The 17,511-nt window shown below is 38.7% G+C and overlaps 2 protein-coding genes across 3 annotated transcripts in view; one reads left to right on the top strand and one right to left on the bottom strand.

The window, feature by feature from the left end:
• Positions 1–17,511, top strand: part of LOC110829119 (uncharacterized) — a 331,896-nt gene that overhangs the window by 304,814 nt on the left and 9,571 nt on the right. The window lies entirely within an intron of this gene.
• LOC110829118 (protein APCDD1-like) overlaps positions 1–17,511 on the bottom strand; it is a 54,433-nt gene that overhangs the window by 29,191 nt on the left and 7,731 nt on the right. The window contains exon 2 of the mRNA XM_022062507.2: positions 16,390–16,558. Within this exon, the coding sequence (XP_021918199.1) occupies positions 16,390–16,558 (169 nt within the window). The remainder of the gene's footprint in view (positions 1–16,389; positions 16,559–17,511) is intronic.

Here is a 17,511-nt window from a genome sequence, read left to right on the forward strand (position 1 = left end):
TGTGTTCCTGAAGTGGATTCTCAGTGACGAATTTTGAAATACAAACGCCCAATATACAAACCTAGGTTATTTTTATATTGAAGTGGTATAACGAGTTGAGTAAATTAATTGATTTTTAGGGGAAACTTTACTGTATGTCTTGTTTTCCTTTTCGCTGGGCACTAATCATGACTATAGTAAGTGGAACAAAATTATGGTGTGTAAGAGAATACAATTACATACTTCAGTGTATGTGCCTATAAGATGCATTTGTATTTTATGAACGCCTTGATTGTTTAGTAGGCAGATATTCTACATAAAATTGAACAGACGTATTACAGACTCTCGGATCTGGCCCTAGGACAGCATTTATATAATCATATGCAGATTTAATATAGTACTATTGGCCTAAATCATTCACATTCAAAAAAGCGTTGTGGAATGTGTTTGAAAACAAGTTACTGAAGAGAATATTCGAGCCTGAGTGACAGTCTGTATTTCATGACGTGGAGATTAAATAATTTATTATAAGATTTAAAACACCTTTCCAAACTTATGTTTTAAAAGTTTAAAGTGTAACTTATGTTTGCAAATTAACAGTGCTTAAATATGATAGACGCCAGTTGTGTTTTGTCTGCCTCCTGTCAATCTGTCTTCCACCAATTGTAAAAGTCTCAGAAGCCCCGTGCAAGAACGAAGAATCCGTACGACATCATTCATCCTCTTCCTCCTCACCCAGGACTCTCGAGTTGCGCACATCACTTAGTGGCTCGTTGAGGATATGTGACAGGCACATCATCCCTCTGTCTCCTTGGCGCCTGGGTTACCCTATCAGACGTGTTCCCGAAAACAAAAAACTCACATCCCTCTCAGTCTTGTGGGGTAATGTTAGGAAAATTAATTTTTGTGCATGAGTGGCTTATCTGTTTCTGTTCATAGACGATGGACCTGTGTTCCTGTCGATCAGTGCCAGGCCTGTTTAGCACCACTATATTACCAGTGGTGTATCCTGTTTAAAACTCGAGAGAGTCTGTATAGTCATTAAGAAGTGTTTCCCATATTCCAGCTTTTTGTAATAAATAAATACGTTATTATATTAATGTACTACTTCAGTGACTGATGCACATTTAACGTCGCGACAGTGGTTATCACTTCTGCTATGTATTCTTGAGGTTCTAGATTCAATTCTCGGCTCGGAGATCGGTTTTCCTAACTAAGACTTATGGTCATCGTCAAACCATCCAGGCAAATACCAGGGAAGTATCTTAAGTTTCAAGACGATTGCATTCTTCCCATTCATAATTCATTAATCAGCCAATTATTCGACGCGAAATTACTTTACTCTCATCTACTGAGTTGTGTTAATTAAATTACAAATGAAGGACTGGCTTTGGTTCTCCGGCACCCAGGAAAATGCCAGTATATTAGGCCTACTTTAAGAGACGCTAAAACTGCTACATCCTGTCCAGTTCTCAATAAATATTAATTTCTGATGTGAACACAGCATTGACAAGTACAGAGCAAACATTAAATAAACCTTAATTTCTTTGCTGTATTATGACGAGTAAAACTGTGATTCCGGTTTTGTCTCTTAGCTCGTTATTATTCGCTAGCGTTGAAGTAACGGTGCGTAACATCTGTGGCGACAAGAGTCCAAGACACCCCTTCACCTCCCTCGAGACTGAGATGCACCCCACACTTCACTCATTTGAGAGAAATCAAAACCATCCCTGTCCGGTGTCGCCAGTGATGACGCCTTGTGGCCAATATCGTGTGCGCCGTTGACTTCTGCGGAATGGCAAGGTGAAGTTTTGCCGTGCTTAATTAAGTACTACGCATCTTAACGTAGGCGCTAGACGTAAGTAAGTGACGAGCAGTGTTGCCAATCATACAACAAAAGCATTGCAATAGCGAACGTACTTTATATGGTCTTGTTTGCAGATTTTCCGCACGACATCATGTAACCTTATCAGCTTGTGTCTCCACTAGTAACAAATTCTACATAACACGACGCATATAGATATTACAGCAATAAATATTCACCCGTGTTCTCCTCTTTACAGTGCTTCGAGGGTTTATGGACATCGATGTTGAATCTGATGGCCCGTTAGCACAAAGCACCCAGCAATAAGTGTCCCTCACGTACAAAAACACAGATATTAGCCCATACTAATGAGTGATCATACGTTTTATCGTATTTTTAGCCAAAGTCCCTCAATTTCAAACAAAATTCAGGTCTAAAATTGTCGCGTTTGTGTATATTCTCCCGCCTTCTCCTCCTAATAATTTTGTAACGAGTTGATGGATTATAATAAAACTAGCTATTTACATCGTACCGTTTTGAGGCAACTTTCCTTTTATAAGCCTACTATTTAACATCCTGTCACTGCCAACATGGCGGTCGTATGAACATCTGACATGGGACGACACTAACATCGATTAATGTTAAGTTCTTGTAATTTTATGTGGTGTCATATCTTTGAGACCTTTCTGAGCATCAGCTTCGCAGAATATTACAAAAACATGACCACGTGGAAAAGAAAAATATATTCCTGTTTTATAAAAATAGGCAATGAATTTATGCAGTGTGTGAAAGAAAATGTTAAGATAAATAATAAAGAGATGGACAACTTTTGTATGTATACAATTTTATAAACGTGGTGTCGGTGCGAAACATTGCTGTTATAAATGAAAATTTTATAGTACTGCGATACCTGTGAATTTTTTTTGTAAAACATAAACTAGATCATTATTTTAATATATAATTTGTGCTGGATTTGAATTTAAATATTCAAAAAAGGCCGTTTTGTCTCCTTATAATGAACTGTGAGCAATTATGAAATATTCTTTGTCAGATATAATAAACTGTCTCTAAAAATATAGAGTTTCAGGCTTTTCAACAACCGTACGCTGCCTTCATTCAGGGAATTGTAGGATTCTATTTTTGACTTGTGACTGTTTTCAAACGGCGTTTCAGGACACGAGTGATTTATAGACTTTGGCAGTTCAATAGTGTAACTCGTGGGTGAAACATCAACGTTCTTCGTCAGGACCATTGTTTGTAGTACTTCTGTGCATATTTCGCTGTATCCGGAACAACACCAATCTGCTTTGCAGAATACGTTTAAAATAAAACAGAACGGTCGGTCTTGAACTCACCGGGTAGACGACGCGTTCTCCCAAGTGTGTCCAAGAATCCTCAACGATATTTTTATGTTCTTTTGTTTCTTTCTTGGTTTAATTAACGACGCTTTTTAAACTGTTTACGTTGCACAGTGTCGGATGGTAGAACGACTGTGGACGATGAACCGGAAGGAAGCAGTCGTGACCTATTAAAACCAACATTTAAGCATCTGTCTGGAGGGAGGAGAGAAACTGAGCAATCAGCGTGGCCGATCTCAAAGCTAAGACTCACAGCTGTAGCGTCCGACTAAGGAGCAAATCCCATTTTCAACTTCTGCGCACATGCGCACACCATGTCATGTGTTTTCTTAACAGCGATTCACCTTGACATTACATTTGTTTTTCGGTTTATTCAACGACGGTATATTCAGACGCGTTGAAATAATCTTTAACCGAACACTCTCACAATTACAAAGTTTGAATCTATTTAACGACGCTGTTTCAATGCGGAGATTATATGTGAGGTTAATTTATGATAAGTAGGTAAATACTGAGACGGTCGTGTATATTGAAACGCACTGGAGAGGCTGAGTAAACTCAAGGAAATCCTAATGTAGTTCAGAATAAGTGGTGGTGCATCCGTTATTCAAATCTAGTACCTCAATAACACACGGCTGGAACGTTACCACTATACTGACATGCTAGGTAATGTTCTTTTGGTCTATAGTTTGAATTATTTCTTTCTCGGTACTCCATAAATGTGGTATACGTAACTGCATAACTCGTCATAATGGCCAAATTGCAGTTACTTTTTTTTCTTTTAGAGATAGCAGACACTGATTAATAAAACCTTGAAAATTTAAATTGTCTCTCACTGTAATGATGTTCATTATTTAACGTAGCTTCATATACCACATACCTAACATCTTTCTTTGAAATACAATAGAGTTAATTTCGTGTTTTAGACACGGTATAAAAGCCTTCTAATAATGAAACATAAACATTGTTATCAATCGTCATGGTCATCATGAACAATACGTCACGGAATTCTGAGCATAGCAAGGTTACACGATGCTCAAATACGATAAAACTCTGTTCTAACTACTTTACTCCTTGGGACGCAGTCTTTTTCAGTAGCTAACAGTCGCTCAGCTGATCAAGAAATTCTCTGACTTATGGAAGCCACAGGTCTCAAGCGTCCGCCATGGAATAGCCACTGACTGTCCCGTGTCAGATTAATGCACACTTTCACTCTTGGTTTCCATTATAATATTCTCGTCTTATATATGTATGAGTCTTCCAAGCTGTATTCATTCTTCTTACACATTTTTCATCTCCCCCATATCTCGCCATATTAAATTGTTGGTTTCATTTTTATTGTTCAGAACGGATTTATTTTAATACAAGACGTAGCTATATCAACATGTCAGTGATTCTCCAAGAGTTCGCGCCCCACTGGTTTGAAATTATAAGAATGCAGTAACCGGAAGACGTTATAAAATCTACTTACGTATCACGTCATCTTCACTGTATTGTATTTCGACTTATCTGTAAGTGTGTGTGAGTTTTGAATTTTTTTTTTTTTTTTTTTTTTTTTTTTGCGTTGTCACGCAGAGATGATATTGTATCGAAGTGTCGTAAGCGGAGAGTGTGGGCCATAAAACATGAAACATCTCCTTCACTACACTTTTATATCGGTTTACATTACTGAATTACATAATAAATTCTGCAGGGGCGCTGCTGAGATCTCAATATTTATCTTTTAAAATGGTGAAGATTTAATTCTTAGCCGAATGTAACTTCACACGCGTAAAACTTTCGTATTACTTCCTTTTTCGTCTTCTTTTTGTATTTCTTGTGTATATTAAGAATACTATGTACTTTTATAAGAGAAGCGTCCTGAATCCTATTACGGCGGTAATATAATAGCCTCATTATGATGCAGAAACAAAAGCAAAGCAACAAAGTTGACGACATTCCTGGAGTCAGGCCAAAGCAAGTTAATCAATCTGACGTTAATGATTACTATCAAAGAGGCCTGTTTTAGAGATAGTTAATTCCCGACTTGAGTTGTATGTTTATGGTTTTATAGTTCATTTATTGCCTGTGCCGCGTAATTAATTATTATTGGCCTGCACTAGTCAGCTAAAATTTTTAGAAAAAATAGGAAAAATAGGCAGGGCATGTAGAACGCTTTTTGGAAACAAGAAATGTATACAGCATTTTCGTAAAATACTCGTATGAAGAGAGACTTGTTAGGAGGCATATTAATAATAATAGGCATTAATCTAGTAGAGAACTTTAGCAAACACGGTAATGAAACTTCAGGATCTCTAAAAGCCGGGAAATTTCCTCACTAGCTGAGTACCATACAATTAGACACACATATGAATGGTTGGATGATTGATAAATATATAGGTAGAAAGAGAGAGGGCGTTGTTAAATAACACAATTAAAATTTAAAATTTAGAATGTTTTGAGGACGCTTATAAGAAACTCAAGTCGCTCTTGTTGTCAATTAAGTAATGAAGACGTACGGGGAAAATTCCAGGCATTTGTAACCTCAAAACTAGATGAGGATGAGAGATCAACTTTGCTCTCCGCCGCTTCATCGTGGAGATGTCCCCGGCATCCAAAGGAGAGAATGTTGCTGGGTGGGACCCAAACCTGGTTTCTCTGTGGGGACATGTTGGTCTGTAACGCAAATGCTACATGAAGCACATAATTGGCAGGTAGGTGTTGGAGAATAGATGCTGTTTTGTCCCAGACACATTCAGCAGCTTGAAATTCCAGGCTTGTTGCTAGAATAGGCTTGCTGTTTAATAGACTACTTCATGCCTCGACGGCTAGTAAGCATTTGGATCTGTTTCAAAACGGAGTCAGCGAAGAGATTCACATTAACATTCTAAGAACTATTTCCTTTTATTTATTTCTTAGCTAAATACTTCCCATAATATGCATCAAGGCCAATGTACTGTGTCAGAAGAGCTTCCAAGAGGTTTCCCCACCAAAATTCTGAAAACATTCATTGTCTCCCTATCTTAGTCGCATGCCCAGTTGCCCGTGTGCTCCTTTATTTCACTGTCCTAACAGAAAGATGCTACTTGGATAAGTCACAAAGTTTCGTATCATTTAATATCGTGAATTGCTTACGTATACGGCATACTAAGACAGTGCAGCTAAATAGTCTTGTTCTCGCTTGAAGAAGCCGCTCCTTCATCTGTCTTTGTTGTAACACATGTCGAATACCATTTTTTGTTTACCGCCAATGAAACTTTTCGCTCTGTGGGGGCCACACATGTATATTATAGTATATCCAAACACACTGAATTAAACAAAACAAATCCTATGATGGGACATGAAAGAGTGTTGAAAACTGTGCCTCAGTGAACAGACTTTATGCGAAAGTCACTGGATATGTCATGAAACCGTTCCCTGTGTTGTCACGTCTTCATGAACCACAAGCCACGTTTGTCACTAAAGGCAGCGTGAATTACAGCGACAAATATAGTGACAGAGGCCGCTTAATTTCCTCTTCCTCGGTCTCTGGTCTCCTGTGCTTTGAAACTAACAGCTCCTTGATTATGTCGGTTCCAACTCATTATAGACTTAGCGTTGGACGCCATGATACGTCGCTTCAATTAAACGACTACAGTGGCGTCTGTGACATCTCCTTTTAGATGCCTATGAGATGCTATCTTCATCATGTCCATCCGTCATTTCGCCTCAAGTTATTATGAAGTACAGTTCAGAATATAACAGCATACTTCCTACTGTTTTATAATTTGACCGAATTAGAGCATGCACTGGCTGGTTTATTTGGTAAGAACATCTATTTCTCGGTCTATGAACATATCTTAAACTTTCCTATTGAAAATCTGGTTCGAAAACACTTGTGAAACAATTTGCCAGCGAGGGCATCACTTATATTGTTATTTTGGCTATTTTATTAAATGAAAATTAATTTCCTAACTCCCAAATTGTATATTCTCTATAAAACACGAGTCTCTTGCATGCTTTTCCCATTTTGGTTGTGTTTTTACTCGAAGTGTATCCTTAATTTTTGTAATTTACACACAAGTCTTTATTCGTTCAAAAAGTCTGTAATTAATGAACATTATTTCTTTTCCTAGCAACCACTTTAATTTTATCCTGCCATTCACGCCTAGGTCTACAAAGTGACGTCATATAAGCCCCTGCTTGCACAGAAGACACTGTGGGTGGACGAACCTCAATCGTCGACTTCCCCCAGTACCCGGAACCCACAACACTTCTGTGTCTTACGGAAATGTGGAGTCAGCGTACCGTCCACTGATACAATTAGCAGCTGCCTCAAGCACTCTCATTGCTAAATGGGTTGCATACAGTGTGGGGCGGAAGCAAGAAGCAGTGGCTGGCTAGAAAATGCAGTCAGTACTCTCAGACACAAAATTGTTTGAGTTTCATTCGGTTGTCTGTTAGCAGCGAATTAGACAACTGTTTGGTTATTAACCATATTCATTAGTTATGCCAATAAAGTATCTGCTGCTAACAAGTTTAAAGGTTTATTTACAACAATATTGTAAATTAGTTAATTTACAAAACGAAAACATAAATGCCGTAAAACACAGGAGCTTTTAAATGCATAGATCTTACACGTTGCTTTATTCTAGAGCGTAACTTGGTCTCTCGCCCTGAACATATAAAAGTCACTTGAGAAAAATTCGGAGGAGAATATTTCAACCTAAGAGAGGAAAGAAGAGCCTTAAACAAATATCACAGTAAGGAACTTAGTAATTTCTACAATTCTTCAAGCGACATTTAGCATACACGGGAATATCAAAGAGGTGCATAAAGTCGTTTGTTTCAAACCCTAAAGGCAAGAGACGAATTCAAATACATGCGCAATGATTTCTCAAATAAACGTTAATTTAACCCTTTAAAGCCTAGTGGTAAATATCAGTCCAACCGACTTGACTGTCTATGAGTCTGTAACTCTATGGAGTAACTTTTTTGTTAGGTTTTATATGTAGCAACTGCTGTATTCGTTACGACACGATTGTGTTGGACATTGTCCATTTCTTGGGCTCTTATTAATACTAGCATCGGTTCTTGAGTTGAACTTTCTCTCGTCTCCAGCTTATTCACTGCAATTATACTGACAAGTTTTATTTTTGCTTTATTTTTTGTCTTATGTGGCAGTAAACGAGACTGAACATTGTATGCTTTGAATATTAATTTAGCGTCCTTCCCCGGGTGGTCTTGTAGTACTCAAAAGGTTTCTGCTTCGATCCTCGTTGCTGTCAAGGAACGAAATTACAAGATAAATTGTCATGTTGGTGATAATCGCTTGAAGACCCCAGGGGATTCAACATCGTTTGTATCAGATACATACGTGCTGTAAAGTATCGTGGTAATAAATCAATCATCGTCACAAACATTTAGGGAGCCATTACAGTATTTATTCATTACAACACCGGTATTTTATTATTTATGAAAAGCATAATAAAATACGCTTTGTTATTTCCTGTCTTCGTCGCTTGTGTTTTTGCTTCTTTTTTTATTCTTAAATTGACTATAAAATCTTTTCGTGTAATGTGGCTTCCCCCCCCCCCCCGATTATGCTCTTCGTCTGTGTTCTGGTTGCTAAGAAAATGTAACCCTTTTTGTAACAGAAAATTTGTCAACTTGAATATTATATATAAGAGTGTCGTAATAATAAATTTAATTAAATCATTGAAGTTTATTTAGAGATAAATCAGTCTGAAGGAGGAACGTTTTAGGTACCAACATAATATACGAAAAAGCGCAGTAGGGAAACTTCTAATTGGTTGGTTGCTTACCCTGATCAGTAGCCACCGTAAACACGCTTTGTAAGCTTTGTCTAAAGGCTTTGACGAAGGTGTGTCATTAACTTTTTAGGTATTCTTGGACATTTTCCTTTGTCTATTAATTTTAAACTTAATTGAAAACACACGACGTTTCGGAAGCTGACTGTGCTGTCGCTATTAGTTAGGTCAGTGAAACCAGTTTCACTTCGCCCATCACATTGAGCTAATTTCTATCCCTGTTCCCGGACCCAACACAGTACGTTTCACAAGCAGAATCTGGATTCTGAAACGTTGTGCTTTTACCCAAAAACGAGGAGATGAAAACAGTCCAAAACATATGTCACTTTATAATGTAATATTTGAGGTTTTCACAGCGGGTGTCTTCTGGGTTGTTGCGCTGCCCTGATGACGGAGGCAGTATGACCTCTGAAACGTTGGTTAACATCGACCAGACTACACAGCGTAACAACCCAGAAGACAGAAATCTTCAAGTGTCACTATAGTTTGTTACTGTTGTGATTTTCATATTCTATGTAATTTTTCTGTAAGAAACAGTGACATCCGCTCTTGGCTGGATTTCCCTGCCTGACGACAAATCGGATGCCAGAAGTTTTTCGCTACCTTCCAGGCCTACGTCTGTTTAGCCTACGTTTAAACCATAGACACAGTGAACAACGTCCACGAGTTTAACTGAACTGAGAAAACTCACTTATTTGTACAGTCGACAATTGGTGAGACCTAATTAATTTCACGAAGCAGAGTCTTCCTTGATAACGTAATAGCTTCTCAACTGGTCAGAAATTCCTCGAGTTTTATGGAATCTGAAAGTTCATTATGGTCTTCATACTAGCCCGTCACTGGACTCTGTCAGAAGATAGATGAATATATTCCGCACTGTCACACCATTTTTAAGATCCATTTTATGATCCTCACACCTACGCCGGTGTCTTACGCATGGCTAATGAACCCTGTAATTGTAACTACACTACATTATTGGTAGGCCAGTTATCCTGTACACTTCAATTTTTAGACGACTGTACGCACATAAGATGGCTTAGCACATGGTCCTGTATACTTGATGCATTGTATTCGTTTTTATTTATTTACTTGGTCTTTTATTCTGAAATGTCTTTCCTTGGCGGCAGGACGCGTGAATAGCATTTTGATATCGCTGTGGAATCCCTCCCAAAACCCGGCAAACCAGTTGTACTTGATGGAGAGATTTAGACTTTTGGTAGAGACGGAATACGGACCTAAGCATCAATGTTACATCTTGTTTCCATAGGAATGTACCCACTGCCGCTCGGTGATGATCGTCTGGTAACTAGTCCAGCTTTTACATTGTGATTCTGAATAATGTAACAAAGTTTCGGGTCGCTCCGTTTCGACTTGTCAGCCTGGATGTATGCTATCCTAGTGATGAGTACCACAAGTTCATGTTCTGAACGTTGACCCCAAATCGTTCGTTGTCAAGGTTACTGGTGTGACTTTTTCGTAGGCTATTTTCCCTTCCGTTTTAGTGATGAGATGTCGTACAGAATAGCCATTGTCACCGTATAAGTGTCACGATGCATCAAATGTGATCTCGCCGTTGTCGGGACCAAAGAATTGTTATTTGAATTAATCGTTAATCGTTAGTGTCTATGACGTTCTTATACGTCATGATTATCTTCTGCTCAGTCGCAGTAGATGTGATAATTTTTCGTATATGTGAACTTTTGTTAATTTGTTCTCCCTCTACAAACTGAGTAAAGTAAGGAGGTGTTTTGTTGTCCTGAGTTCAAACCATTCCTTGTCAAAGCCATGGCGGAACCTAGAAAGTGTATGCGATTAGATAATGATATGTGAGATTAAATATGGAAAAAGATCAATGAAGTGTTAATTCAGATAGCGAGTTTAGTGATAATAGTGATTGTTATAGTGATATGTTTCCTGAGGCTTTGACTAGCAGCGAACAAACAACAGCTCTAGTGACTTAGATGTACATGGCATGAAGCATGGGACGTGGACAAAGGTAGAGGCTGAGGGATCCCGTTTTTCATTTAGTGATAAACCTGGTCTAAATATTGATTTATAAAACCCTAACAGAGCTCTGGAATATTTTACGTTTTTCATTAACCCTGATCTTGCCTCCTTCATACAAGCCGGTATGCCCGACTAACTGTATAAAATACTGCACACATAGAAATAAGAGCCAGAGTTTGCCACTGGAATAACACAAATAGAGAATAAATAAAGAAATTATTAGTGTTACTCTTGCTAGAAGGAACTGACCAGAACCTGACAAAAAAAAACCTTTTTTTCCCCGAGAATAACTATTGGAAACGCCTATGTTTTCGGAGATATTTACTGGAAAGATTTAACCTCTTACTCATGTTTCTTCATTTCGTTCATAATTTGAATTATGTGAAGTTGAATCTGGTTATGTCTGGAATTTTGTAATAAATTTTGGGCAGGACACCTCTTTTGACGACTCTCTGCAAAACGAGCCTTGTGAATACGTCTGTCTTCTGGGTTGTTGCGCCGTGTAGTCTGGTAGAAGTTTACAGACGTTTCAGAGTTCCTTGCTGCCTCCATCATCAAACTCACAGACGTGAAAACTCCAAATCCCACCTACGATCCTTATGGTTTCAAAGAAGTAATGGTCCCCTTCTCAGGACCGGATATCATATGACCATGGGCAATTTGTTTTCAAGCCCTGAAATATATGGCAAGCTGTGCAGCAGACAGAATGAAGCCTTGGGAGCATTACGCCAAAAGAGGAAGAGAGTGCCTGACGAAATTAGAAGACAAAACTAATAAAAAGGATAAATGTGTCGGTCTAAAATGATAAACTGGTTAAGTGGGAAGACAAAAAAGACATTTGTCTTATAGGTTTGCCATGGGCAGCCATAACCAGAAGGTTAAGGCTAATGAAGCGACCATCAACATACGAAATTTCTGAACATTACCTGATGACCATGCGCAGTTGTCCTTGCCCCCCACCCCTTTAACTGTTTCGTCCACTTTTTAGGAATGTGTTGCCCTGCAACTTGGAAGACCACTGCTGTACAGGCTTTTGCACCGCACACTTCGAGAAATCCGGGTTCAGTCTTTCTATTTAAAATTTCGTTTTGGCTCTGAGGCGTTTATCTCTGTGCGGTGGGTCCGCCCGTGTGAACGTCCGCTGCGGTAAGTTTTATTTACCTTATAAAACTGTGCGCGTGTTAACAGCGGACGTACAGTACAACGTTTCAGTACAAACTTTAGAAAATTTGATTTTGAAGTATCACAGAACTGAAGCCAGAACTTCAGGTAGGCCCTCGAAGATTGCCCAAATAGGAAACATGCGACTCATTTCAAGTAGAACTCATGACCGCGATGTGTTGTTTGCTATAAGATGAGTTAGCGTCGTAAGACGAGGTACAAGCTGGTTTTGTACGCAGCACCCCGTTTGAATAGTGAGATAGGAGAAGTGGTTAATATTTATAAAACACATTGTAAAGAAGATAATTAGAATTTTGAAATTGTACTATGACCTGAAACAAACTAATAATCATCGCCCATGTCAACACGAACTAGAAGCGATTTTACGAATCTGATACACTTTTAACCCTTTGAAGTCAAAGCTAATCTAAATTACATTTAAAAATTCAGTCCGTTCCGCAAAGAAAACACAACTCTTTACCATTACAAAGTTCAACTGGCTAATACTATTTAAAGAAATAATAGCTTTTTACAGTGAGAATCATACAAAACCCATAAATGCAGAATGAAGAGTTGTTGACTGTTGAAGTAACTGGGACATACAATTACCTTTGGGCTTTAAATGGTTTACTAGATCACAATAAGATTTATGTTCCATTAAGTTACTGCGTTGTAAACATCAGAGCGAAATATTGTCTGTTTTAATTTAATCTTCAGTACTGCTGTGTAATTACACATGAACATTCATAATACGCTAGAGTCTGTAACCGTTTTAATGTATTTGTTTTTTGGTCCTGTCTGACAAAGTTATCAGTAAAGACAAATCGAGCCCTATAAACTCCCAGATCTACTTCAAAGGTCAAGTAAATGTTATTATAATAATTATTAATATCATTTACTTAATACAGAGCTTCATAAATTGTACTCGTTATGAAATATTGTTAGGTTAAAGGAGTTGAGGTGGCAAACATCGCGACCGAGTGGTTCGAATGCATGCTTCGCATTTTGAGGTCCCTTTTTCAAGTCTCGACGGGAGACCAGCTATCATTACTGAGGTAAAACATGATAACTGTATTTGATTAATTATACTCAGTTAAATCAAAAGTCGGAAGGTAGCCCATAAAATATCTGCCAGCCAAGTTTTTAGCCCCAGAGCCGGGTTTGAGCGCCGAAATCTTTTTGAAACATGCAGTGTAACTCCATGATAGGACCATCTTGTTACTTGTACCATAACAAGTCAGCAGAAAAAGAAATGCTTGAAAATATCCGTGCCCCAATCGCGAATCAAATCCTCCATCCAAATGTTTGAGTGATGTATAGCTGGACGCTACTCAGAGAGCGCACCCAGTATAATCTGTGTGTCTCCTCATGTTTACTTAAATTACTTTCATCTGCCTTCAGTCTGCGTCTGCTGCGTTTAGAATAACAAGCTATCATTGTCCGAGAGGCAGTATCCATCTCTTGATGACAGGTGGAATTGTGTAAAACCACCCACCCTGCGAGCAGGAGCGTTTCCGAACAGAAACAAGTTATTGCCCACATATGACAACCCGAATTTTGATACATAAAGTGCTTGAGATCGCAGGTTCTCACGGTGGTGAGTATAAAAATGGCTTGTCTTCTTGGTTGTAGCGCCGTGTAGTTTCGTACAAATTTAACGACGTTTCGTCATCTAGATAATTGAACACGCTGTTCACCGCGTGTGGTTAAGAAGCCTAGGGAATGAACCGGAGTCCTCCAAGACTACGGCTTGCCCACAGGGTGTTTATTGACGATAAAACTCACATTTGCGTTCTACATGAAAGCTGGAGACCTGGAGTATTTGGTTATTTCTTTTTAAAGTTTGAAGAAATTGTTGAACCTGAACCAGAGTTGGTTAGATATACAGTGAAAATTTACTCAGGAACATGTCTGAGCCTAAGAATAAATTCCCGGCTGGACTGTGTGAGACGATACGGACGTACTGAACAGAATAATATCAGTGATGGTAGCCGGTACCATTCAAGAAATCTAAAAACAGTACCTCTGGAATAAGAATGTAATGTTTCCGCTAAACCAAACTTGTTGCTAACATCCAGCTTAATAACAAAACAGCGTACAAGATAATCACAAAATTGATTTTGTCATCTTCCTTGTGCCGCACAAAAGTTTATCTTTTGTTTGTAAATTAGTTATAAACTGAGGCTCTGATTTTTTATGTTTATATTCGAGCAATATTGTTGTGGTCACAAGGGGGTCAGGGAACAAACGATTTTTTAAATTTCCTTGTGAAACGTACCTATTGGCAGTTCTCGCTTGTTGACCATTCCTAAATATTTTCGACATAATAGTAATTATTTGTTGTAAATCTACCAATCACTGTCTATTCAACTAACACTTTGGAGCGAAGTCCTTGTTCAGAAGCTGACTGTACGCTCGGTTAGCCATGAATTTTCATTACCGTGTTCATATGAGGTCGTCACCAGTTCATATCGAAGGCCAGATGAATCCAGTTAACACTCTCCAATAAGATTTCTCTAAAATCCATTTTAATATTATCCTCCCACCTACGCTATGTCTCTCCCCTTATTAGGCTACGGTGTACATAGCCCACCCTCTCATCCTCCTTGATTTCACCATCCTAGTAATATTTGGCGAACAGTTCTTATATAAATTAAGGAGCTCTTCATTTCCAGTTTTCTCCACCCTCCTGTCACTTCATTCCTCTTAGCTCCACATATTCACTTAAGCACATTCAATCGGTGTTCTTCCCTTAAGATGAGGGACCAAGTTTTACACCTGCACAAGACAACAAGTAATATTATAGTTCTGTAGTTCTCCGATCGATATATTGTGTACTGAACAAGTTTGTGCTCATGATACACTTAGGTACACGTTGAGACGTATTCTTTTCTTTGGGACTTAAACTGGATGCCATAGTTGGGCTACCAGGCAGACATCGCGTACGCAGCTTTGACCACACCTCTCAGCTCATGCCAAGCGTACGAAACCAAAGCCAAGAAGGGGACAGAGCACATAACCCGAAATAGACTGACCAAAGGTCCATTCTAACAAGACTTGCGCTGGACAATACCTTCGTAATTTTATTTACAGAGGAGAAGTCCATGCGTTCAAGCATCATGCCATGAGAAGCATGGCGAAGTGAAGATAAAATTCCACGCATTTGTAATCTTGGTATTAGATGAAGTGTTTGGCTTCTCAAATCTGCCACTTCATCCCCGAAACTCATCGGATGGAAGGCTGGGTGTGTACTGCGGGCAGTTTGGACATTTTGGCAGTCACTGTTTCTATCACTGTCTGGAATCGATGTACGACCGTCCAGCTTACAGAAAGTCACTTTAGATCCTGTTGTACAAACCCATTGTTTAATTTATGTATTTTTGAATACTGGAAATGGCGTAGTTTCTTTCAGTAGAACATTCCGCGGAAAAGAAAGACATTTCCTCCCTTTAAACCTGTAACATTTTCATACTTCGTAGACTTTTCTATACTCGTGGAGCAGAAAAAAGTCGGGAAATGTTCGTTTTCCAATTTAGAATGCTTTATCTGTACAGTTTCTTCCAGAAAAGCCTACTGGTTGCTTTGTGTGGGTGTACATCTTTATTAATCTACTAAATTATAGATTATTTAATGTCGTTCTTTCAACTAAACATATCTTGTAGCTTCGAAAGAGATGCAAATCAAAAATAGTAAGTAGGTAAGTGTAAACCCACGATAAATATCAGGTTAACCGGCATTTCGATACAGATTTGAACTCACTTTACTGCCAAATACAGGTGTAAAAACGCTACAGCTACATCAACCTGTAACTAAGTCTCTCAAACTGGCGAAAGAACGGACTTCACGCTGGGACTTTCACGTCAATAAACTTGCCGGTCATCTACCATTAATACAACTGGGATTCACGTAGAAAAATGTTTAAAAACGTTAAATAAACTAAAATACCAAGAAAACAATGAATATATTTCACCACCAAAGTTCATTGTTTAAGCGATGAGCAACATCAAAATGCTTTTATCTAGAAACCTCATTCATAATTGCACACTCATTTTGTGATTGTATACTCATACGTACAAGCAACAGCTTGGAGTTTGCTCAGTGATTAGGGCAGTCTTAATCACGTGTAGCTGCATTACGTTCTTTGCTTATCACCTACCACCTCTTCACAGAAGGCATTCAAAGTGACTGCCACTTAACAGCCATGAGGGACCGGCGAATAAGATGATTTGTGCACAAGTTATGTGATGAGTCTAGTCTTTAACTACGGTAAGCAGAGCAATGTATTACTTACCCCTCTGACACCCATTTCCCGGTGAGTCGTGGCGGGTCCTCCACCACCGTGTCTCGATCCGCCCTACCAACTTCTTCCTCTAGACGTTCGCATTGTCCATCATTTGTATCTCCAGGAATGGAATTTATAACTGTGGGCTCCCCTCTGTTCACTAGCCCAGAAGAACAACCTGAAATCGGGAGAAGATATTTCGAATATCTGCTCCTAAAAGCATGAAACGCAAAGGGAATTGTCCGCTGCGTTTAACTCCGTCCTCGAATAACAACTGTGCATTTCATGATCTTTAGACAAGTGGGTAAAAATCATGGCCACCTTCCCAAACACTTTGCCCACCTACAGAACTGACAGGAAGACATTAAGCCTGTTAACGGTAAATATTTTAATTGATTCCTTCAGAATCAAATATTAGGCCTATGATTTAAGTATCAGAACACAGTGTTAAGTATTTTTCCACGAAAATGTTGTATGGATTTTAAAGTGGAATTTTAGAACCCATTCATTGGGGTCGATGATTTAAATAATTTAACGCTTGTATAATATTTACTCCATATGGATGAAATTTGGTTAATGATGACGAGAAGTAAACGTTCCAATAACCCAAATTAACAGAATTAACAACTACTCCTTCAGCACACTTATTTTTCTAGATGCTCCGACAACATCGCATTGTGTTCAAGATGATTTATTGTACTGAATTTCTCACAGATGCAGAAGCGTAGGTGGGCCACATTTATGACTGGCACCTTGTGTCGCGCGAAATTCCGCTAGACAAATCGCGGTGTGAATACAACAGTCATTGATTTCATCGCACTTAATTAATCCGCAATTGTATTAAAATTATTATTTCTGGAAGTTCTGCACATACGTAGACTACTAGGCCTGCTGCAGCTCTTAATATAAAACATTGGCGTGACACATTGGCAAAATAGGAAGGGACGGCAGGGTAGTTTTGACAGCCCAGTCTGCTTTTGGTTTCTTCCATACATCGTGAATGAAATGCAACATAAAACTAAGAAAACTGAACAGACTCCTGTGGCGAAGTCTTTAAACTAGTATATGTCTTCAATTGTTTCACAAGTTATTACGATAAACCAAAGAACTCGTATAAGGACATCAAACACC

The sequence above is a fragment of the Zootermopsis nevadensis genome, unplaced genomic scaffold, assembly GCF_977971745.1.
Source record: "Zootermopsis nevadensis isolate Lab colony 2312 unplaced genomic scaffold, Znev_1.0 Znev_ptg000022l, whole genome shotgun sequence".
Taxonomy (NCBI): Eukaryota; Metazoa; Arthropoda; class Insecta; order Blattodea; family Termopsidae; genus Zootermopsis; species Zootermopsis nevadensis.